Source organism: Dipodomys merriami, unplaced genomic scaffold (genome assembly GCF_024711535.1).
Source record: "Dipodomys merriami isolate MVZ:Mamm:240054 unplaced genomic scaffold, mDipMer1.0.p SCAF_128, whole genome shotgun sequence".
NCBI lineage: Eukaryota > Metazoa > Chordata > Mammalia > Rodentia > Heteromyidae > Dipodomys > Dipodomys merriami.
The window spans coordinates 919,852-944,196 of record NW_027202582.1 but is presented as its reverse complement, the minus strand read 5'-3'; the positions used below and the strand labels follow the sequence as shown (position 1 = coordinate 944,196).

The window sequence follows — 24,345 nt, the reverse complement described above, 5'->3', positions numbered from 1 at the left end:
GAACTGAGAGTTTATAAGATCTGTATCTTGTAAACGCACAGAGGGGGAGTCTGGGGTTTTAAGGCACCCCGTGGCCGGCAGGCAGCCATATAGAGTCTTACCCGGCTGCACCCTAACCATGAGCCAGTCTGGGAGATTTTCAGGAATTGGTAGGGCACGCTGAACCTTCCAGGGCCTTTGTGGAGAAGCCCAAGGACCAGAACCTAAGACAGCGCAGGGTCTGCCCAGAAACGATTGCTCCATGGGTCTGGGGGCGGGGGGGTGTGGGGGGTGGCGCAGCCTGGGCCCTGGGCAGCTTGGCCCTCAGAGACCTCCTATCCCTGTCTCTACATCCTCCTCACCTGTGAGCACATCCTCTGCACTAACGCAACTCCCCTCGACCCCCCAGTCCCGGCCAGGACACCCCCGCTCCCACCTCGCCCCAGCCCTGGCCCCGGCCTGTAGTAGGTCCTAGGGAACTGGCACCTGACTGGTTGGCCAGCCATGTTCTAGAAAGATCCCTCAGCAGACCCAATCCTGTCCCCAATGGACAACAAGGGTGCTGCTGGCTCTTTATTTTTTTGTGCTGTTCTTGGGTCTTTTTGGCTTAAGGCTAGCACTCTACCACTTTGGGCCACAGTTCCACTTATGGCTTTCTTGTTTGTTTGTTGTGGTCGGTCGTGGGGCTTGAACTCTGGGCCTGGGTGCTGTCCCTCAGCTGTTCAGCTCAAGGCAAGTGTTCAACCACTTGAGCCCCAGCGCCACTTCTGGTTTTCTGATTCATTGGAGATAGGAATCTCACAAACTTCCTGTCCGGGCTGGCTTTGAACTGGGATCCTCAGATCTCAGCCTCCTGAGTATCTAGGATTACAGGCCTGAGCCACCCGTGCCTGGCTGGTACTGAATCTTTAGAATGAGCTCTGCCCTGGCAGGATTGGGGGTGGTGGGGTTTGGGAGGTGGAACATGGGGTGGGGAGAGACATCTGTGGGGCCAGAGTGCCCAGGGTCACCCCAGCTGCCCTGGCCACCCGCACCGAGGGACATGAAGAGAGTTTGCATCCTTGAAGCCCAAGGATGAACCTCAGCTCCTCTCCAGACAGGAAGTCGGAGCTATGGCAGAAGCAGGAAATTCTTATTTTATGTTAAATTTAGCAGAAATTGCTCTTGTTCACACCCCCCTGTGTGAGATACACAGATAAGAGCTGTGAGCACAGTGGGTGTGCCCAGGGAACAGGGACATCTGAGGGACAAATCCGGGCCGGGGCAAGGGGGGGGGGGCGTTCATTCAGGGTGGTTGAACGAGCATGTGTTCCCAAATGCCCAGACGGCTCTGCTCTTATCTGGGTGCCCACATGGTTGCTGGGGCCTCTTAGGGGATAATCCGCAGCTGTACTAATGAATCCTAGGTGGAGACCCTCTTGGAGGCCGCTCCAGCTGCTAGGCCTCCCCGCATGGCTGGGTTACGACAACTCATGTCCCTCCTTGTGCTGATGGGGCTACGAGCTACGTACTGCTTCCCGGGCCCCCCCCCCCCGTACTTCCCTCCCACCCCCCCTCCCCCCCACAGCGGACCCACTGCCCGCCACACCCTGTGGCAGTAGACCTCCCCCCTCCCCAAGCTGGGACTCCCCAGATACCTGGTCCCTGGTACTCTGGGCCACTGAACCAAGCTGAGTCGGCAGCCGAAATGACTGTAAAAGTTAAATCTTTCTATTTATTTCAAGAAAGGACGAGGCAGGTGGACTTGGACATTTTATATGAAAACAGACAAACAGAAAATAGGACCAAATAGTTAATCACATTCATCTCAACATTGAAGTTTCAAGGCACCTACAAGAAGGAGGCCGAAGGGCGGTTCGCAGTGCACTTTGGTTTGTGTTGTTGTCGTGGTGGTGGTGGGGTTTGTGGGTCTCATGGCTGAGCCCCCCTGCCTGGTGGTGGAGTTGAAAACGAGGTGGGTGGGCAGTGGGCACCTGGCCTGGCTCCCCAGGCCACGTCAGCCCACCAGGTCTCAGATGGCGGCAGCAGCGGGGGTGGGGTGGGAGGTGGGGGGTGGTCCCGTCACTCAGACCCTCGAGATTGCTTTGCCCTTGAGAGAAAAAGGAAACAAAAAAGACAAGGAGCGTGCGGCCAGATGGTCCCACGGGGCTGACTTTGGAGGGGAGGGAGGCTTGGGAAGTTGGGGTATAGAGGCCCTTCCCCACCAATGGCATAAGGTGTATTAACCACAGGCCTGGGAGAGAACAGAGCCAGGCCTGCCCTCCCCCACCACCATGCCCTGGTGCCATCCGCTGACAGAGGGCCTCATCCCTTGACCCTCCGTGGCCACTCCCTACTGCTTTACCAGTTGTTCTACCTCTGTACCTCAGGAGGGGATCGCTGATGCCAGCTGTCCTTAGGTGGGGGTGGGGTCCTGGTACTGACTTGCACTTTGTAGTTGACACTCTCTGTGCGTGCCTGCTGGCCACCCCTGCCAGCAGCCGCACACACATACATGTGCATGCGCACACTCACTCTGGCCAGCCTGTGTGTCCAGCCCCATGGCCTCCCAGCCTTCAGCGCCCTCTCTTCCTGCTTCGTCTTGAGATGGCAAGCCTCTAGGCTGGGCCCCAGGCTTCCTCCCCAATATTCCCAGCCTCCCTGGGAGCTGGAGGGTTACTGGGGTCCTCATTCTTTCTCCCACTCTGGATGCCCCGATGGCTTCTGGGATGAAGCCACTGGCAGGTGGCCATGCGGGCTGGAGGGAAATATCTAAGGCTACTTTTAGGCTTTATGTGTGTGGCTGCCCCCCTTTGTAGGCTAGCCTTTGGTTGGTCAAAGGTTAGCCAGAGGGGGGTGATCAGGAACTCTGCCTGCACATCTTCTGCAAGGACAGGTGAGAGACACCCTGAAGCAGAGCCCCAGGGAGAGGCGGTGGCGGCCCCCCCGGCCCTCTGTGGCCGCTTTGATTGTCAGTTCATGTTGCGTTTGTTTTTCTGTCTTGAGGAGAAAGCCTGATTAGCTCCTGTAGGCGGGTAGCTGGGGTGCGGGGACTCTCCATGGAATGACAGACAAGGCTGGCTGTCGCCTGGGATCCTCTGCCTTCTGCCCCATCCCTGGACTCCTCCAGTTCTCTGCTGTCACCATCACCCTCTTGATGCAAGATTTGGGGAAGGGAAACAGAGTCACTTTGGGCCTAAGCCAGGTGCTGGTGTTGTCGCATCTTAAGCCGCAGACGCGTGGGTCAGAGGCAGCGGGGTGGGGAACAGGGTGCTTCCAGGAAAAGATGCCCAGAGGAGACGAGCTCGCGTTGCTCCGGCTGCCATGGCGGCAGGTATAGGACGAGAGAAGGCCGCTGGTTGCCAACCCTCGGGCCTTCTGCACGGGGGTGTCAGTAGATGGCAGGGGGAGGTAAGCAAAGGAGAGGTGTGCCAGACGCTGTGTTGAGGCCTCTGAGATACAAGGGAGGGCAAGGCTCTGGCCACTGAGGCCCATGAAAGGAGCATAGGCATCTCACCCAATGGCCCCATCCACCTGACAACTGAAAAAGAGCTTTAGGGCCGGTGGCCGTGAAGACCTTGGTTGGGAAGGACCCTGGGGAGGGGTGGGGTGGGAGAGCAGAGTGGAGCACACAGCTTGCCATGCACACTGATGGCTGGGCTTGTAGGAAGCCCACCCACCAGGTGCGCCTTGTTCTCAGGTGTGCCATACTCCCTCCCTCCTGGCACAAGCTGATAAGGGGTGGGAGGGGTGGACAGCGAGCTTGACTCAGGGCAGCTTCTGAGGCCAGGGTAGCCCCAGGCTGAGAGCTGCCTCCTGTGTGGTTCTGAGGAGGAGGAGACCAGCGAGGCCGAAGCCTCGACCTCAGGGTATATAGGGGAATTTTCCAAACGGGGGTGGGGGGTGGGGTGGGGGTGGGAGGGATGTATATTACCATTCTGAAGGTAGGCGGGGAATGGAGATGGAGAGCAAAGGGAATCTTGGCAGTTTAGTGGTTTTTGTTTTTTTTTAAGAAGCCAGCGTGGATATTTCAGGCAACTACTTGGAACATTTCAAAAGAATCAGTAAATGCCTCAAAACACAGAGTGAATGGTGCCCCGGGCGCTGTCAACTGGCCGTGATGGACGATTGCCTTGGCTGGTAGCCTTAGGGTGTTGGTTGCGGCCATGGGGTGACTTGGGCTTGAAGGCCCAGGCCCAGGGGGCAAAAGCTGCGAGCTGGAGCTGCTGACCTGGCAGGGCCCTATTAGTCCCCTCCTAAATCCTTGCTGAGTTGGTATGGGGGGGGGGCTGTCTGTGCCCTCACCTGGGGGTGCAGACCTCCACTTGGGCAGGGAGGCTGTGCAGGTCCCCATTTAGTGCCTGGGAGCTTCTGGGGATGGGGGGGGCCTCACTTCCATCTCTGCTGGACCAATGTTGCTTTCTCTTCTCTGCCTCAGTTTCCCTTTCCAGCCATCCACTCTTTCATTGACTACAGGGGACAGACTCGAGCACAGGCAGGGCAGAAGAGCTCTTTAAGTGAGGGCACTGGCCCCGCCCCCGCTGAGGCCGGAAAGCCTGGGCCACAGTAGTTTTAGAGGCCTGGGCACAAGGCTGTGGCTGGCACTGCTCAGCCCGAGTTTCCCAGCCCTGGGTGACAGCTCTCAGAGACCCCAGCTGCCCCCAGGGTTGAGCAGGAGCAGGTACTTCCCCCACCCCAGCCAGCCCTGGAAAACTTCTGCTGTATGCACGGCCTCTGGGACAGGTTCAGAAACCGTGAACCCCACCCCCCTTCTCTTTACCTCCAAGGAGTTTAATCTCTCCTAATCAATTTAGCCGACTCGCTTGGTTGTAAACGGTAATGATTTGCATTTTTGAGCCTTTTTATCTAACCTCAAGAAAAAAAAAATGCCTCCACCCTCTGCGTGGTGGAAGGGCCGTGAATTGCTTGTTAGCGCTCACCCTGGCTCGCATCCAGCCTCCCATCGGCTGACTTCAACCAGCGACAAGGCACACGGGACGCCTGCAGCTGACCCAGGCTGGCCCTGGAGCAAGGTCTGGCCCTCCCTCGGGGGCCCAGGCTGCTGCGCCTGCCTGAGCACCTCCTTTTTCTGCACGCGCCCCAGAGCTCCCCCCTCTTGCCTTTGCAGCCCTCGCGCTCCCCGTCTACTGCATCCAATTTTCCTTGTTGTATTTTTCATAAGCTCGAGGCTCAGAAGCCCAGGCCTCCTCCCTGGAGCCTCGGGCAGGAAACAGATTTCTGAAGTGGGCTGACTTTGGAACTTGAGCTGCCACTTGGGGTGGGAAGCTGTCCTGCGGGGGCCTCTGACTTTTGCCACCCCCCCTTCCTCACGGTGGCACGGGAGGCTCTGGCCATGAGGCTGTGCTGGGTGCTCACTTTACGGAAGCCCGGGCAGGTTGCACAGGCTTTGCTTTGAGCCAACTAGAATCTTCCAGAATCAGAGGGCAGGAGGGGCTGCATTCGGCTTTGGTAGCGCACAGGTGTCTGGGCTGAAGCTAGATCCCACCCCAGGACACCCACACTTTATAAAAAGGAGTCTCTAGATTTGCCAAACATACTCCCTGGCTTCCTCCATTTCCCCTTGCTGGGCCAGGCTATCGCTGAGAGACCGTGCATCCTGAAGCAGGAGAAGCAGCCGAGCTTTGGGTTCCAGAAGGGAAGTCGAACCCCTCCTGGCTGTTGCCATCTTCCTGATGACGTCACCTCTCCTACCAGCATGGAAGGGGCCGTGACTGTGCTGCAGCCCTCACACCTGCATCCCTGCCCTGTGGGAAGGCCCACTTGGTACCCTGTCATCACGGAGGCCACAGCCAGAGGAGCTGTTTGGGAAGATGGAGGCTTCCTCGGGAAGGGGGAAGCAGAACAGGGAAGAGAAAGGAGCTTTTGATGCATATCATGTCTGCAGAATTGAGTATGACTAATTAATAGATTTTATTCTTAGTAATCTCTTAAGTATTCCATACGTTGGGCCCCACGCCTGAGCTGAGCGAACAAGAGGCCTCATTGGCAAAATGCAAATGACAGGCGGCCCTGCTGCTGCCTTCGCTTCCCTCCTTGCCTTGCAAGCCTTTCCTCCTCCTTTTTTTTTTTTTTTCTAAAACAGGAAATTTAAAGGAAAATTGCCATGTAATAGAAAAGAGATTCCAATCGCTACATCTAATTACCACGAAGGGTAAACCACTTAACCATAGAAGTGTCATGGGCTTTTTTTCCCCCCCTTTTAAACTTTAAACCTGCCTTAAATGTCACCAAAGAGCCTCATCACCGCCCAGGCCAGCGAGGTGGTTCTGGCTGGTTAGAAGCTGCGAGGGTCAGGCTGGCAGCTGACTTCGCTGTGCCAGTGTGGGCCACACAGATGGAGGTTTTAATGGGCTCGGTGGGGTCGCTGCAGGCCTGTGTCCCACGCAGGGGTGGAGGTGGGGAGAGCAGCCCCCTGAACCATCTATCACGTGTTGGGAGGCCAGCTTGGACCAGGAGGAGATGGGTTTGTGTGTGTGTGTGGGGGGGGGGGGAACCTGGCTTCAGGCCCCCTTTTCTGGCTTGGGGCAGGAGAGCTGTGCCATCTTCCCAGACAGGAAGTTGTCAAGACACGAAGGGACAGGACAGATGTAAAGAGCTCTGAGGGGGCCCCGGGGTACTGGCTGAGCAGAGTGGTCAGTATCCCCCAGTAGTGCAGTGAGGAAAGACCTGGCCTCTCCAGCCTGGGCAGAGGAGGATGTGGTGCCCAGGCCTGAATGGTCTGCCTGGGCAGCTGGTGGAGTTCTCATGGGCCCAGGGTGTCTGGTCAATGTGGGAGACCAGCAGCACCCCTTGGCAGAGGCAGGAGGTGGTGGTAGTGACTTGGGGGCCAACTTTCTTTTTCTTTTCTCTTTCTTTTTCTTTTCTTTTCTTTCTTGGTGTGCCGGTCCTGGGGCTTGAACTCAGGGTCTGCATGTTGTCCCTAAGCTTTCTTGGCTCAAGGCTGCTGCTCTACCACTTGAACCATAGCCCCACTTCCAGCTTTTTTGGTGATCAGAGATAAAAATCTCAAGAGGGCTGGCAATGTGGCTTAGTGGTAGAGTACTTGCCTCACATGATGAAGCCCTGGGTTCGATTCCTCAGTAACACATACACAGAAAAAGCTGGAAGTGGCACTGTAGCTCAAGTGGTAGAGTGTTAGCCTTGAGCAAAAGAAGCCCAGGCCCTAAGTTCAAGCCCCAGGACTGGCAAAAAAAAAAAAAAATCTCATGAACGTTCTTGCCCAGCTGGTTTAAAACTACGATCCTCAGATCTCAGCCTCCTGAGTAGCTAGGATTACAGGCATGAGCCACTGGTGCCAATCTCGGGGCCCAACTGTCATGAGACATTAGAGAGGCCAGAGTGGGGTCCTCGAGGAAGGGGCTCTTATTTCAGAAATGGCAAGCTCTGGGCCTCCATCTCCCTGGCTGAGGGCATGCCTTACACAGTGTCTTGCCCCGGAGCTGGCGGTGGGGTGCCCTGTCCTCCGTCCTGAGCTGCCAGGGATGGGCTGTGTCGGTGATGATATGATGTTTTCAGACCTGAAATTAGGGTTGTGGAGCGTTTCTCCTCTAGGTCTCATTGCATGGGAGAGGAATTCAGGCCAGCAATGCTTATGAATGGTTGTGCCCACACTTCTTGGGGCTGGGGGGGGGTGGGAGGGGGAGGGGGGAGGAGGTCCCTGTTCGGTTGGACATCCCTTTGGGCTGCAGTCAGAGCCTGCCCTTCCTTCAGCGTCTGTGGAGCGGCTGTTGGGTCCATTTTGCTCCCACCCCAGATCTTCAGTGAGGAGCCTTTGGCTCTGTCATCTAGCAAGCAGGCGGTGCCTGGGCACGTTGTGGGCATCCTCGGGACCACTGCCCGGCCTCTTCTTCATGCCTTTGCTTTGGTCAAAAGTGGCAGAGGCCTTTTGAAAGCACCACTGCCAGGAGCCAGACCCCTTCTCGTCCTCCTGCCCTCAGACCAACGTCTCTTCTTTGATGACGCTTCTCCCCCCGGCGCAGGACAAGCGGCGCATTGACAGATGGTGACCGCGCTTGCCGAGCGCAGGGCACAGCAGACACCAGAGCCCTGCGCCCGCTCTGCCCTCCTCCCCAGATCCGCTGCCATTTCAACATCGTTTTAATCTCATGGCTCGCCACACCGCACTGTCGGTCGATGAATGAGGGCGACGCTGATTCCAGTGGGGAGGAAATAAAATCTCAGCTCTCTTCAGGGCCTGGTCAGAACCCTTTTGGAGACTGGCATTTTAACAAAGCCATCTGGTCTCTGGACAGCAGAGCGCCAGGTATGGGTGCCGCTGCGGTTTTTTACAGTGGGGTTTGTGTGTGTGTGTGTGTGTGTGTGTGTGTGTGTGTGTGTGTGTGTGTCGGGGTGGGGGGACTGCCACAGATTTTGTGAGAATTCTCTTTTTCTGGGCTTTGAGCAGCCATGGAAACCAATAGGTCTAAGTCAGCTGATTGACACATACATACGTGTGTGTGTGTGTGTGTGTGTGTATGTGTGTGTGTGTAGAGAATGATAGATCCCTGCACTAATTACCTGTTCCAGGAGGAAGCATATAGTAAACGCTATCAAGGTGATTGTATCTAAGGAGCAGGGGGAGGGGATGAGGACACTAGCTGTCAAAAGTGGAAAGCCTTCTCTGTCTCAGAAAGGACCTTGGCTTAGGTGTGGCCAAACTGAAACAGAATAGAAGAGAAACTGCCTTGCCCCGCCCCCCTGCAGGCCACCTGCTGGCACTCACATGCCTCTGCCTCTAGGAACAGCAATACCCCCACCCAGATGAGGCTCCTTCCTCCACCTCCACTCCCGACCCCTCCCCAAACACATGGTCTACTTACTCAGTGATTTCTAGGAGAAATTACATGTTTGCAATTCTATTGTCTCAGGAAATGGTAAGAACTGACCCAAGAAGTACTGTAAAGATGGTGTAGGTCTCTACCCATCTGCACTGAGACATGCCAGGGACACAGGTAGAAGCACGCACCTCCGCGTGGTGGGTGGGTGGGCAAGGCTGCAGCTTCCATCGGGCCTTCTGTGGAGTGGAACTGAAGAGCATTCAGCAGAAGTTTGGGGGGGGGAGTGTGATTATTTTTTTAATCGACTACATCATTGTTCCAAGAATGCAGCGAAAGACGCCCTATTTCTGCAAATCTGTAAGGGAAACGGCCTGGGAAGAGATGTCAGGACAATATCTCCATAGCAAAAGATCTTTTCTTTTCCTGGCTCCTTTGTGAGGAGCCTGTAAACCTTCTATCACGTCCTCTCGTTCACCCTCACCGGCGAGCAGCCGGCTGTGGGATCACTGCATGGGGCTCCACACGATGGCTGCTTCTCTGCGGTTCTTTTGTGACGGCCCTGAACAGAGTGTGAGGTGTACACAGACGTTGTACAGGTAGTATCTTTCCAGTTCAGCAATAAAAATAAAAATAAAAAAAATTCCCAACCCTTCCTGCAATATTATTTTTAGTCCTTCTCCTCCCCCACCCCCAGCTGGCATGGTTCAGTATAAATTAGGTCTCCAGCAATGTCGAATCTCCCTCCTGCCTTCTATCTGTTTAAAAAAAAAAATTCTTTTTTTCCACTGTTGTGGTCTACAAAAAAAAAAAAAATCGTCAACCCTCTCCAAACTTCGCTTCCTGCTGGGAAAGTCATCGCAGAGTTTCTCTTCCTCTTTCTCTCAGGTTGGCTTGGGCTGGACAGAGCCACGGGGCCCACACCAGGTCGGCCGCCGGCTGGGGCTGGGGCGTGGGGGCAGGTGGCAGCTGGCATCAAGTGTAGGAATAGTCTATGTCGGGGATGCCGCCGTCCCGGTAGCCCCGGGTGGTGCCGTAGCCGATGGTATGCGTGCCCTTGCAGAGGCTGCTGCCGTTGGATGGGAAGATGGTGTGTACCACGTACTCCTCTTTGGCGCGGTACGGGTTGATGGGCAACATCTGGAGCCCGGGGCCGCGGATTTCCAGGATGGAGTTGTCCTTCTTTGTTCCTGACTCCATATAGTCATCCTTTTTCCTGCTGCCCCGGTTGTAGGCCCTCTCCCGGGTCAGCAGCTCGCCAGCTCGGTGCACGTACCAGCAGATGGCCCCCAGCACCAGGAAGAGGAAAACGAGAGCCACCGCCCCGCCGATGATGCCCGCCAGGGGCAGGCCCGCCATGGGCCCGGTGTTCTGCTCCTGGTTGAGTGTGGTTGTGGGGCCGTAGCTGTCGGCCGTCTCCGCCTTGGCACATACCGGGGTCTCATCGGCCACATAGGTGTTGCCCGTCTCCATGGTGACCATGCAGATGATGTAGGTGGACTTGGGCTCCAGGGCGGTCAGCAGGTACTCCGTCTTGTCCCCCTGCACAAGGGTCTCTGTGATGGAGCCTACGGCGGGGCTGTGGCCCAGGCGTAGCCAGCTGAGGCGGAAGGAGGAGGCAGGAAGCGTGGCCTTCCACGTGATGCGGATGGAGTCTGCTGTCAGGGGCTTCACCTGGATGACCAGAGTCTTGGCGCCATCGCCCGTGGCCATGGGGTAGTCGATGTTGGAGTCGGGGAGGCGCAGCCCGGGCCTCTTGGCCTTGAGAGTGAACAGTGAGCCCTGGGGAGTGGTGGCCGAGGCGTGGTTGCTGGCTGTGGTCTTAGCGGCCGCGTTGGCGGCGCCTCCCTGATTCCCGCTCTCGAAGCACTCGTCCATCTCACTGGTGATGTCCTTGATGGCCATGCCCCGGACCTTCTCCGGACCCTGGCACATGAGGCCGCGCACGTTGACCACGGCCGCCCGTGCCTTCACCCAGTCCCGCAGCCACATGAGGTTGCAGCCGCAGAACCAAGGGTTGTTCCGGAGCAGCAGCTGGGCCAGGTTCCCCAGGTCGTCGAACAGGCCGCGGGGCAGCGTAGTGAGGTTGTTGTTGGACAAATCCAGCCGCTCCAGCTCGCGCATCTTGGCCAGCGTGTTGTAGGGGATGTGGCTGATGGCATTGTCCTGCAGGTAGAGCTTCTGCAGGTGGGCGCTGGGCAGGTTGAGGGGCGGGGCAGCAAGCGAGTTGCGCACCAGGGAGAGCTCAGTGAGGTTCTGCAGGCGGCTGAAGGTGTCGTCAGCGATGCGCTGATTGGCCAACAGGTTGCCGTCCAGCACCAGGCGCCGCAGGCTGTTGAGGCCCTTGAAGGCATGCAGCGGGATGGTGGAGATGCGGTTGTCGTCCAGCCGCAGCTCCTCCAGCGTGCGGGGTAGCCCCGAGGGGATGCTGCTCAGGTGGTTCCGGCTGAGGAAGAGCAGCTTGAGCTGCTTGCTGTCGGCGAAGGCGTCCTCCTCGATGCTCACGGTGGACACGGAGTTGTCATCCAGGTGCAGCTTCTCCAGCAGCGGGATGCGGGCCAGCGAGTCGCGGGCGATGGTGCGGACATTGTTGTCCTGCAGGTGCAGCTCCCGCAGCGATCGGGGCAGGTTGACCGGGAACTCATCCAGGTCGTTCTCGTACAGATAGATGACCTGCACGTTGACCTTGGTCTTCAGGTCCTGAGGGATGCCGGCGTTGTTGATCTGGTTGTTCTGCAGGTAGAGGGTGGTGGCGTCATCGGGGATGTCCGAGGGGATGGACGTGAGCCCCCGGTCGTTGCAGTAGATGAAGCCGTTGTCGCAGCGGCACACCGAGGGGCACGTGGTGCTGTCGATGACCTCCGTCAGGAAGGCGATGAGCCCATAGCAGAGAAACAGCCAGTCCCGCAGATCCATGGTGGCTGTGGTCATCACGACAGTGGCCGTGACAGTGGCGGCAGGCGTGGCGGTGGCGGTGGCGGTGGGGTGTGCCACCACCATGGTGGATGGCAGGGGGAGCCTGACTCCCCTGACCTGGAGTCTGGACACCTGCAGGGAGCACGAGACAGGTGGGGTGAGGGCACCTCAGTGACAGCACCTGGGTAAGTGTCGCGGGTCTCCCTGCCACCGCCCAAGGGTTGCCACAACTAGTTGCTAGGCCATGAGCACAGCTGGTCTTTGTTCTATTTTGTTAAATGACTGGAGTTTGAACTTAGGGCTGTGTATGGCTAGGCAGGTGCTCTACCACTTGAGCCATATTCTACCCTTTTGCATATTCTGTGATTGTTCCAGTTTTGGGGCTTGAACTCAGGGCCTGGGCACTGCCCCTGAGCTTCTTTGGCTCAAGGCTAGTGTTCTACCACTTGAGCCTCAGCACCACTTCTGCCTTTTTCCGAGTAGTTTACTAGAGATAAGAGTCTCAAGGACTTTCCTGTTTGGGTTGGCTTTGAACTGTGATCCTCAGATCATAGCCTCCTGAGTAGCTAGGATTACAGGCGTGAGCCACCAGTGCCCAGCTTTCCTGAGCCTTTTTGATCAAGGCTAGTGCTCTACCACTAGAGCCACAGCTCTACTTCTGGGTGTTTTTTTTTTTTTTTTTTTGTGGTTAATTAGAGATAAGAGTCTCAAGGTCTTTCCTGCCGGGGCTGGCTTTCAACCATAATCCTCAGATCATAGCCTCCTGAGTAGCTAGGATTACAGGAGTGAGCTATCAGTGCCACACACTTTTTAAAAAATTTTCAGAGAAGGTCTCATTGCTTTTCGCTTGGGGCAGCTTCAGACTGCAGCCTTCCTAACGATTCCTTCTGGACAGCTGAGATTCACCAGGGCCTCACCAAATGGCCATGCTCAGCTTGTTTGCTAGAATGGGGCCTTCACTATTTTTTATTTATTTATTTGCCTAGGCGGCCCTTGAACTGAGATCTTCCTGATCTCTTTAGAGATCAGGAGCCAGTGTCCAGCCCAGTACAGCCCCATTCACACCAAGCTTATTAAGCCACAGTTCAGGTGACAGCTAGGGTTGCTCCTTGGAGCTAGTGTGCAAATCTCATCAGGAGCAAAGAACACAAAGAGGGGGCGGCTGACCGTCTGGGTGGGGGAAGCTCACTTCGTTGATCTGGCGTCAGTTTAGGCGGCTTGCCCCGGGATTCTGCCCTCTTCAGTCTTCCCAGCTTATGGGGAAGTCGCTGGGCAGTATTTCTCACTGGAATGGGGGAGGAAGCTTCGCTTTCTGGCGTGGACCCAGGGCTTGAAGGAAAGGCTTGTTTCTAGTGGCAGTGAGGACCTAGGGGGCGTGGCTAGGGCCCTGTGCAGCACGGTGTGGCTCCCCCCAGCACCACCTCCTACCTCTGGCAGGAGAGGTCACTCCTGCATCTCGTAGACCAGGAAGGAGGTGTGGGAGGGAGCCAGGGCCTCCTCTACCTCACTGCGGTGTGCAAACTATTCCACACCTCGCCCCTCCCGAACCAGGTAACGTTCAGCTCTTTCGGAAAAGAAAGAGATGCGGATGTCTCTATCTCTCAGCGTCCTTGCGTTTCAGGGAAATGAGACACACAGCCGAGGGAGGTGTTGTCTCTGCTCCCAGGGAAATTGTCTGCAAGGTGTAATTTGTTTTCACAAATGGAAAAATTGCAGCGTACATTTTTCTCTTATTATTTTACTGTTCACCGTGGTTTAAAAAAATCAATTAAAGAGAAATTATCGTTCAATCTCAGTAGGCGAGACGTTTTTACATGAGGGCCAAGGTCTGCTGTGAACCTCGGGGTCGCCAAGAGTTCTGGTGTGGGACCGACGGCCTCTCAGCCCGTCTGAGGCCCTGGCCTGGGAGGGCGGCCCTGCAGCTTCCGCTCAGTGACCCAGCGGGGACCTCTCGTGTGCCCTCAGGACTGTGTCCACGATTCCCCGTGCCAGTCCTCCTCCCTTCTCCATCCAGCAAACTCCTCCTCACCCTTCAGGACTCAGTTCAAATGTTCCCTCCTCTGCTAGGTCTTCCAGATGCCCTAAATAGAGCTGTCTCCGTGCTGTCCATTCATTCATTCATTCATCAGTTTGTCCATCAAACCATCCAGCCATATGCTACTCCTTCCATTCATCCTCCACTCATCCATCCTTCCATCCTTCCATTCATCCTCCCCCACCTGTCCATCATCTGTTCATTTATCCATCGAGGCACCCACTCATCTTCTACCCATCATCTGTCCTCCACCCATCATCCATCCATCATCTACCATCCATCCACTCATCATCCATCATCCATACCTTGTCCACCCACCCATCTTCCACTCATCTTCCATTTATCATCCACCTTTCCTTCCATCATCCATGCCTCTGTTTATCCATCACATATCTGCCCACCCAACACATTTTTATTTTTGAGCATCTGCTTTGCACCATCCCCTGGAGATGCCGTTCCCGTGGGCCACTGTAATGAAGATGTTGCCTAGGGTTTTCTGAGTTTTTCCATTTACTCCTCCCAGCAGACAGTAGTTGGTGTCCTCCTTAGTCCCAGTTGGGCGCAGGGGAACACAGAAGCTTGCAGATGTCAACTTCCTCAAGAGATAAAAACAGTTGGGTGTCTCCCCACTAGGAGAGCCCTACTAGGGGAAACCTCTGACCTCTGACCTTGGGGCTGGGCTGAGAGCCTCCTGGTGCTCTGGTGTGGTATAGGCACAGGGGGTGGTGGCGGGGACATTGGCGCGGTCCCAGCCTTACCTAACGCCTCACCTCTCGTTATCTTGGGATGGGGGGGTTAAATGGGGGGCTAGAGTATGAGTGAAGACAGGCTTGAAGAGGAAGGGTGCTGCTGATTCCCTGGTGCCTCCCCCCGCTGGCACCTGTGATTGGCCATCACATAAACACAGGTCCTTGCTCCCCTTTTACGGCTGCATAGCCCAAGGCTCTGATTGTATGGGGGCCTCCACAGTCACAGCTGGCCTGGGTTTCAGGCATGGGGCTTGAACTCTGGGCCTGGGCGCTGTCCCTCAGCTCTTCAGCTCAAGGTGAGCGCTCTACCACTTGAGCCACAGCACCACTTCTGCTTTTCTGGTGGTTTATTGGAGATGACAGTTTCAAGGATTTTCCTGCCTGGGCTGGCTTTGAACCGAGATCCTCAGATCTCAGCCTCCTGAATAGCTAGGATTACAGGCGTGAGCCACTGGTGCCAGGCTTGGCCGGGTTTCTGACCTTACATCCCCCTTCTGCCCTGAGTCAGGACATAAAGGTCCCTGGTGGGCACCTGCCAGTGGGGTGGCGTGGCGGGGAAGGCTCAGGCCTGCTCAAAGCCCCCTCACCTGAGTCTCTGGGTCCATCTGAGCACAGGGCCCCTCTGCCTGGCTCCCAAGACACGAGGACACGAAGCCGCCTGGTTAGCAGCGGCTGAGTCCTGTCACAGGTGGCTTCTGCCCTTGGCTGTTCAGGGGCAGCACCCTGAGCAGGGAGCAGACTTTGTTCAAGCCAAAGCAAGGCCAGCCTTGGCGTTGTCTGGCATGGGCATCTGTTCCTGAGCCCGCTCAGCGCTCGGCCACGGTCCCTGGCCTCCCGATGCCCGCTATCATAATGGAGTCTAAATTGCACCTCTCACAGATGCTTGATGGATAACGGAGAAGCCTCAGGAGGCAGAGACCCAAGGCCTTTCCACTCCCCGGTCTGTTGGTCCATCCATCTTGCCTGAGTCTCCCCCACCACTCCCTTCCCCAAGGCCAGCCTGGGCTGAGCCCTGTGGTTCCAAGTCAGCCAGGGAGGGAGGAAGCAGCAGGCTGGACAAGCCCTTCAAACGTGCGGGTGCCTGGCGGCCCTTTATTCCCTTGTTGTATGTTTGATAGTTCACGTAGCCATCAAATTAAACCTGGTAAATCGCCCATTTTTTACGCGATCCCTTGTCACCGCTGTGTGGATTCCACAGACTTCAGCCTGGGTGAGTTACGACCTGCCAGCGCTGTGACTGACAGCGGGCTCCTTGGCCCGCCCCCTGGGCTGGGGTGGGGGCGTGGCTTAGCGGACAGGGGCCTGGGGCATCCTTCTTGGCTGTCTGTCACTGGCTTCTGCCACCCTTTCAGAACAGAGAATTCTGGTTCAAGTCCTGTCTCTACCACCTCCAGGCTGTGTACTGTTGAGCCGCGTGCTTGCCCTCTCAGAGGGCAGCTTTCTCACGGATGTAACAGTTGTTGGCACAGCAGAATGAATAGCTGGGTGTTGGGCTTTGTGTGGCACTCCCTTCCTAAATGCAACCAGCATCCCTGATGCATTGTGTTTGAAAAGCTGCAGATTCCCTGGTCCGCCCTGTGGCGCTGCGATGCCGTCCTTCCCCGGCTATGGGGAAGCACTGGGCCCAGCCTGGGCCGCACAGAGCTAGCCCTGGCTGGCAAGCCAGGTCCTCATTAGGGGCCATCAGGCGCAAGGAGGGGAGGGAACAAGACGAGGTGCATAGCTTAGGTCTCCCGCCTCATACCCCCGCCCTCTCTTTATTCTGGGCCTGAGCTGTTCCTGAGCTCTTCAGCTCAAGGCTCTACCACTTGAGCCACAGCACCACTCCGGTTTTCTGGTGGTTCATTGGAGATAAGAGTCTCATAAACTTCCTGCTCTGGCTGGCTTTGAACTGCGATCCTCAGATCTCAGCCACCTGAGTAGCTAGGATTACAGGCGTGAGCCACCGGTGCCGGCTAGCTTAGGTCTCTTCTTGGACCCTGGAACTCTGGCACCGGGCACATCCTCTCCTATCCCCTCTGCCTCCCCTGGGCCTTTGCACATGCCCATCCTACTGCTTCCCATTGGCCTCCGCAGCCGGTGCCCATGCCAGCCACTCCCACCTCTTGCCCCTCCGCGGTGTTCCCGCTCCACTGGCCACGTGGAACCAGCAGGGGCTGAACCATAGCTGACAGCCACCCAGCCGGATTCCCCTGCCTGCTGTCTTCCCTAGCCTGGGACATGCTGGGCATGGCGGCTGCCAGGGTCCTCTGCAGGCCGCACCCAGAGAGCTTCAGACCAAGGCCTGGAGCAGACGTGGGGTGCTTGCTGCTTGCTCTTAGCCCTTGTGCCCACCCCTGCCGTGGGGGCGGAGAGAGGGTCCCACATCCACTCTCCCTGCAGGGGCCTGGGGCTGATGGCGGGGCGGGGCCTCAGGCAGGCCTGCAGAGGGGCCTGTGGGAACAGCTCTGGGCAGCTGCGGAAGAGCCCCGTCTGCCAGACACTGGGGTCCTGGTGTGGGGGCGGGGCACTGAGCTGTGCAGCCACCTCCACAACCCTTCCTACAGACAGACAGGCCTTCGCCACCATTTGCCTCCTCCTTTCCTCCCCACACAGCCAAGTCCTGCCCTCCCTCCGGGCTTCCACCTTCCCCGAGCCCTGATTCTACATGAGGGACCTCCTCTGGAGCCCAGAACTTTCTCACTTGTCCACCCCTGAGCAGACGCTTCCCTGCATGGAAGTGGGAGATGTATATGCAAAGGTCCTGGGGTGGGAAAGTGTGCTGGCTAGAAGGCAGTGTAGCTGGAGTACCAGGGGCAAAAGAGAGGGAAGGGGAAGAGGGGACCATCAAGGGTCCATGCCAGGGGCAGAATCCACCTGCTGTGAGGACTCTGCTGTCTAGTGGGGATGGTACTGTCCCCCCTTTTGAATACTAGGGCCAGAGGTCCTCCCAGCTCACCAGAGCCCTTGGAGTTTGTGGGAGAGAGGGTGGGGAAGGGCTGCAGTCCAGGCCCCAAGTACATTTGAGGCCCAGCTGGGTCTCCTCTGCCTGGCAGCCAGGCTGGCTCCTGCCAGGCAGGTGTAGCCCTCCCTATCCCTTGAATAATACGTGAGCAGAGGTGGCCTGACCCCCTCCAGGACCGGCAGCCCCGCCCTGCCAGCCTGGAGGCCTCTGGGAGCCACTCGGGAGGGAGCCAGCAGGCTCTCCTGGTATTCCCGGTGCTAGGGTTTAGCAGGAACAGAGTGAGGAGTGAGGGCGTCCCACATCTGAGAAGCCGTTGCAAGTCACTCCCAGCGTGTCACGCAACGCCCGTGCACCCGGCTCACCCTGCCTGGGCTGGGCTGGGGGACACTGGCTGTTGCCTTTGGCTGTCATGAAACCTGCCATCCGTCTTTTCTTTCTCTTTTCCACTCTCTCTATCTTTTGTGTGTGTGTGTGTGTGTGTGTGTGTGTGTGTGTGTGTGTGTGTGTTGAACTTAGGGCCTGGGCGCTGTCCCTGAGCTTGAAGCTCAAGGCTGGTGCTCTACCACTTGAGCCACAACGCCACTTCTGGCTTTTTTGGTAGTTTTAGTGGGAGAGAAGAGTCTTACAGACTTTCCGACATGGGCTGGCTTCAAACCTCAGATCTCAGCCTGCAGAGTATTACAGTATTACAGAGGATTACAGGTGTGAGCCACGGCACCCGCTCATGCTGCTTACTCATCACAGAGCCCATCTCAAGCACTTCCTGCAGCTGTGGTAAGGAAAGCGCCCGGCTCTGGTCCTCTTATCTTCCACCTGCACGAGGGCGTCAGCCGCTCCGTGGCATGGGAAGGGGATGCATCGTTTTAGAAGCTACATTGGCTTGTCCTTGCTCACCTGTCAGGGGCTCTTACCTCTCTACCAATCCCTAGGCTGGCAAATCCTGGGGAACCTGGCTGCCCAAGTGGCCCAGCATTGGCCTCGTGCCTCCGCAGATCCTCCAGCTCCTCCCACTGCAGCGCCCCCACCGGCTCTCCAGCAGGGGCCTTGCTCTCCTGGTCTTCCTGAGTCTGGGAGACTTGTCTCAGGGCAGGACAGACAGGTGGAAGCAGTGTTCAGGACCCCCTCCCCCGGGGAGCAGTGGTGGGCACTTGGCCACGCCCGGGAGTCCATGCCTCTCCTCCGAGATGGCTCTGGGGGAACCTTTGTACCAGTAGATAAAGAGCCTCACAGTTTCTCCCCCACCAGCTAGCAGCTACTTCTGGGGGCCAAGGACAAGGACGGGAGGCCTGTGGGAGCCCCTCCCTCCCAGGAGGCCCCTCGAGAGCCCAGCCATCTGAGCGGTCCAGCCATCTGAGGGGTGGCCGCCTCACGCCTCAGATCTTTTTGTCTGTGAAATGGGACCACACACGATCTAATTCTCTAGTCCGGCCCTTCTCTCCCTTCCCCAACTGGGGCTTGAACTCAGGGCCTCACCCTCTCCCTTAGCCTTTTGGTTCGAGGCTTGTGCTCTACCACTTGAGCCACGCCTTCATCTTGTCTTTTTGCTGGTTCGTTAGATTCGAGGATGGGGATTTGTCTGCCCTGGGTTGGCTTTGAATTCCGATTCTCAGATTTCAGTCTCCAGAGTAGCTGAGATGGCAGGGGTGAGCCACCACTGTGTTTCAAGGGGTGAAACACTTGGCGTCGTAGCAGCTGACAGCAGGATTCAGAATGGGGGGAGCCATTCCATCATCAGCAAGAGGCATTGCCACTGAGTGTGAGGTGGGCGGGGCAGACCCGTGTCCCGCCTCTTCAAGCCAATGCCTCTGGGCCTGCAGGCACAGCAGACGCCTCTCTGGGGCCCTGGGCCAGCTGGCATGGCCTTCAGGGACCGTCTTACCCTGGCGACCCTGTGGTGCCACCTAACCTCGGTGCCATCACCCTGAACAACTTTGTTCTAGGATCCCATCCTGCGGGTGGCGCTCAGAACGTGTCATGCATTGGGGTGGGGGTGGGGGGATTCTTTTAAACCCTAAAGTTAATTATTTTTCTAATTTCATGCTGCATGCATTATGCATCAGCTGTTATCGCTGGCAGTAATTGCAGACAGGTATGCAAATCCACTGCAAAAGCAGGGGGAGTTCACCTAAGCTGGTGGGCTGGTTGGGGGGGCAGCGGGGGGGGGAGGGGGATGTCCTGAGCTTCAGAGATTGTGAATCACTTTAAAAAAAAAACAAAACAAGACTTTCAAATCTGTGTTTTAGGAGGTTAATTATACTGATAACAGGGTCCGATATTAAACCATGCCCTGCCAGGAAGGGGTGGGGGAGGGAGAAAGGAGACACGTGTAGTGTAATTTCTTTGCTTTTTCTCAGGTATTTAATGAGATGTCCCCCCCCCCCCCCCCCCCGCTACTTCTGTCCTGGTCCTTTTGTAGCTAAGCTTCCTAGACAGAAGACCTCATTCCTTCTAGAAGCCAAAAAGGAAGCCCAGTGGAGGTCTAGGGCTCGAGAGGAAAGAGACGGGAACAGGGTCAGATTTCAGCGGGGGCTTGTGACCATCCATAGACTAGGCCCTGTCCGTCATGGGGCTTGAACTCTGGGCCTGAACACTGTCCCTCAGCTCTTCAGCTCAAGGCGAGCACTCTACCACTTGAGGCACAGCGCCACTTCCGGTTTTCTGAGTGGTTTATTGGAGATAGGAGTCTCATGGACTTTGCTGCCCAGGCTGGCTCAGATCTCAGCCTCCTGAGTAGCTAGGATTGCAGGCGTGAGCTTGGGCGCCGGCGGGGAAGTCCTATTTATTTACCATCAGTTTCTTGGCCAACTACTGATCGGCACCTCTGCTAACATATGAACTCTTGCAGCCAGGTCTGTTCTGTTCCTGGCACAGAGCCTGGTATGGAAGGGACTCAGTCAACATCAGTGGGATTAACAAAGCCTGGAATTTGAAACTGAGAAGGGGGTAGCAGAAGGAAAGAGGCCAACCTGGCCCCTTGGCCCTGCCACAGCAGCTCCAAGAGACAAAGTGACAGGTCTGAATCCTGCCGCAGGTGCTGGGGGAGCCGGTGCCAGCCCGGCCGCAACCTCACCCGCCAGAGCTCCTTTCAGCAGCCAGGCCTGGCTGCTGCCCCCTCTCCCCGGCGGGGGCTGGCCTGGCACTGCCCAGCCTCAGACCCTTCCCTCAATCCTGGTCCTCCCTTCTCAGAGTGGAGTGAGGGTGCTATATGGGGGGAATAATGGGGTAGAGAGCGTGATAGAGGGTATATAGTAGAAACGTGTAGAAATGTAACAATCCAATTCCATCTGTATAACTAATATACACATGATGCTGCTGCTGCTGCTGATAGAGAGCACAGAACAGGACCCTGGGATTGGGAGGTAAAGGACTGGTGGACAGTTTGCTTTTCTATTTTTTGTTTTATTTTTTGTCCATCATGGGGCTTGAACTCGGGGCTTGGGTGCTGTCTCTGAGCTCTTTTTGCTCAAGGCTGTTGCTCTCCCACTTTGAGCCGCAGCACCACTTCTGGTTTTCTGGTGGTTAATAGGAGAAAAGAGTCTCATGGGTGTTCCTGCCCCGGCTGACTTTGAACTATGATCCTCAGATCTCAGCCTCCTGAATAGCTGGGATGACAGGCGTGAGCACCAGCAAGTTTGCTTTGTCCAGACAGGAGAGATCAATGCAGAGAGACAAGCCCAGCCTAGATAAGCCCCCCCCCCCCCCCGCTGTGCGCTCAGCAGCTCTCTCAGCTGCCTCCTTGGGCCTTGGCACCTTTTCCCAGGGGTCAGCATGGCAAGGTCCTGTGCCTGCTTCTATCTCTGGCACCCCCTGGGCCCGTTACCATCCACGGCAGCTGGCAGTCACCAGAAGGAGCACCCCAGTGCACACTCAGAGAGGGGAGGGGCCCTGCCCACAACCAGAGGGCTGGTGCCCAACCCTGGGGACAGGTGGGCTGAGCAGATTCTCCATCACTACTTTGGGCTTCAGCCTGGTTGGGGAAGTGTGTGTGTGGGGGGGGGGGGTTCCTAACCCCAGCTCCTCCTAGAAGGGGAGTGTGGGACAAGTACTGGGCGGTGGGGACCCAGGGCGGAAGACCGCGCGGGGGAGCTGGCCTGGGGCTCGGTGCACTCCCAGCCCTGCTGCCAGGGGCCGCCTCAATAATAAATAACAGCAAATAGCCCATCCGCAGGGCATCCTTCACGCCGGTGGCTAATAACACGGCTATTAATGCCCCCGCAGACGGCGTGCGCAGCTCGCGGTGCTGACGGATGTCCCGGGCCCTGGCGCAGTCATAAATCAGGCCCTCCCCTGGGGCAGAGCGTGGGGAAGTGTCATTTTCCATCTCGGTAATGAATTGGGGCTTCCCTGCCCTGCCCGGGGCGCCGCTGCTAGAGGTTGTTGAGGATTAGTGTTTGTGGAGGCCACGCCCCTCCCTCCTGGCCCCCGGGAGCTGGGCGGAGCAGCCCCGCCCCCGCACCATCACTGTGGGGAGAGAAAGGGAGGCTCAGTGCCTGCTGTGTGGTGTTGGAGCACTTACTGCCCATCTCTGGGCCTCAGCACACCTCCACAAAGAGACTGGCTGCCAGGGGAGCCAGGGGAGCTGGTGAGGACTCTGGATCTGCCCCAGCCCAGGGCTCCAGCAAGCAGGCATGGAAGGGGCTTGAGGACTCACACCAGTTCAAGGGTAGAAGGTGCCAAGGCCCAGGTCCCCAAAGCTCCAGCCCTAAGTCACGACCAGCCCTCCCCGCAACCCTCTCTGGGCAGGATAGTGAGTCAACAGCCCCGGCAGGGCAGAGCTCATTCCAGAAAGCTCTGCCCACACAGGGCAGAGCCCAGAACAAGGGGGCCACCAGGTAGCAGGTAATGCCTACCCCGCCAAGCAGTGCCTCCTGGAGACCAGGAAGCCCCCAAAGGCCCCTGGGAAGATCAAGAGCTGCATGAGTCCCATGCGCGCTGCCTGGGCTGGGTGCTCGGACCCCTGACCACTCTCGCGGCCCCCCTTTCCCCACCCATCTCTCCCCTTGTTCTTACCTGCTTTGCAGCTGCAGCCCTGGAGCCCCGCGGAGTCCAATATGGGGTTGGTCACTGTTCCCGGGGCCCCTGCTGATGTTCTTAGCAGTGCGGTAGGTCTGGGCTCCGCTCACATTCCTGGCCCCTGGGTTCTCCCAGGCCAAGCGTCACTTGGGGTACAGATAGCAGATGCAGGGCAGTGCTGGGGCATGTGAAGAGGGGATCCTGTGCTTCTGTCTCCTCAGCCACCCCCCAAAACCACGTTCAGATAGGCCTGCGGGTCCCAAGCATCCTTGGTGCCCTAGGCCTGGGGCGCGGCTGGCGTCTCTCGGGAGCGCTGGGTGCACGCTCTAGTTACTCGCTGTACCCCTGCGGCCCCAGGCCATGCCCTCTGGCCTGCTCCCCAGAACCGTGGCCTCTCGCTGCTGACCACTTCCACGGCCCTTTGCAACTTTGCCCCTTTGTCTGCAGGCTGCCACCCCTTCTTTTCAGGCTGCTGTGTGGCTTTTACCCCTTTTTTCTTTACCAGTGTTTTCTTTCTTTCTTTTCTTTCTTGCTTAAATCCCTTTAAGTCACTTGGCAGAATGGGCTCGGTGCAGAGAGCGTTCTTGCGTGACAGAGCCGAGAGGGAGCCACTCTCCAAAGAATCAGTATTCCTGCCACTCAGGCTGAGTCTCGGGGGAAGGCAGGGGTCCGCTACCCCACCGAGGGGTTCAGATGTTCACTGCCGGGCTGGAGCTGCTGCCTTGCTGTGCACTGCTGAGCTGTCAGGCCGGGCGTGCGGATTTGGGAAGCGGCTGGGGGTGGCTGGGGGCTGGCTCCGCTTGGCTGCTCCTGTGTGGAGGCCGGAGGGGGGGGTTCCTGCTTCACCCCCTGGTCTTGCTTAGTCCAAAGAGGAGCCCTTCTTCTGTACTCCCTGGGCTGCCAGAAAAAAAAAAAAAAAGGTTTTAAGTGATGAAACTGGAGGAAGTTAGGAACATGCCGTGTCCAGCACCGTCAGGCAGCAGGCGGCCTGGGTGATCGTCCTCAGTTCTCCCTTCCCTTCGCAGCCTGTTTGATTTTGTTTCTGCAGTGCTGGGAATTGAACCCAGGACCTCATACATGCTAGTCAAGCGCTCTACAGCCCCGCCCCAGATACTTTTTTTCCTTTTCCTTGCAGTACTAGGGTTTGAACTTGGGGCCTTACGCACTGACTTGATAAGCTCTTTGGGCTTTTTTGTTTGTGGCTTAGATGAGACCTACTAGCCCTAACAGCAGTCCTCCTATCTCTGCTGACTGCTGGTGTCAGCCAGCCAGCCCAGCTTCACACTAGCTCCTTCTGTGCAAGTGTGGTTGGTGCTGGGGTTTGAATGCAGGGTCTCATAGTTGTAAGGCAAGTGTACTGCCACTTGAGCCACACCTCCAGCTCCCGTGTGTGTGTGTGTGTGTGTGTGTGTGGTGTGTGTGTGTGTGTGTGTGTGTGTGTGTGTGTGTGTGTGTGTGTGTGTGTGTGTGTGTGTGTGTGTGTGTGTGTGTGTGTGTGTGTGTGTGTGTCCTGGGGCTTGAACTCAAGAGCCTGGGCACTGTGAGCCTGGGCACTGTCTCTGAGATTTTTTTGCTCAAGACTAGTACTCTACCCCTTGAGCCATAGCTCTACTTCTGGCTTGGTTAATTGGCGATAAGAATCTCAAGAACTTTTCCTGCCTGGGCTGGCTTCCATCCATGATGCTCAGATCTCAACCTCTGGAGTAGCTAAGATGGCAGGCAAGATCACTATTTTCTTGCATACGGCTTCCCTATGTGCCTGGCAGGGGGCTGGGATTATTACTGTCCCCCTCCTTGCCCCCTCCCCTGGTCCCCCCCCCTTCAAATCCAGACAAGGAGCAGCTGGCCAGGCCCAGTACCTTTTCTTGCAGCTACCTGTTTTCCTTTTCCTGGGGGGTGGGTTTGGAAGGATTTAAAAAGAGAAACATGAAGTTT

General features: G+C 57.0%; 2 protein-coding genes across 4 annotated transcripts in view; one reads left to right on the top strand and one right to left on the bottom strand.

Annotated features, from left to right (window-relative positions):
• Macrod1 (mono-ADP ribosylhydrolase 1) overlaps positions 1 to 24,345 on the top strand; it is a 140,812-nt gene that overhangs the window by 29,130 nt on the left and 87,337 nt on the right. The gene's annotated exons all lie outside the window — the stretch shown is intronic.
• On the bottom strand, positions 1,679 to 23,253 carry Flrt1 (fibronectin leucine rich transmembrane protein 1). Of its 2 annotated transcripts, XR_011371052.1 has the most exons (3): positions 22,408 to 23,253; positions 8,799 to 11,801; positions 1,679 to 2,068 (listed from the first exon to the last, which is right to left on the bottom strand). XR_011371052.1 is itself a non-coding variant. In XM_070017950.1 (2 exons), exon 2 carries the CDS (start codon positions 11,751 to 11,753, stop codon positions 9,729 to 9,731), a length of 2,025 nt encoding a protein of 674 aa, XP_069874051.1. In that variant the 5' UTR covers positions 11,754 to 11,801; positions 22,408 to 23,253; the 3' UTR covers positions 7,592 to 9,728. The 2 variants fall into 2 exon arrangements, 1 of the variants encoding a protein (XP_069874051.1); XM_070017950.1 differs by lacking the exon at positions 1,679 to 2,068 and having other exon boundaries at positions 7,592 to 11,801.

What these genes read in the sequence shown, in the direction of transcription:
- Flrt1 (XM_070017950.1), bottom strand. Translation starts at nt 11,753, where the DNA reads ATGGTGGTGGCACACCCCACCGCCACCGCCACCGCCACGCCTGCCGCC.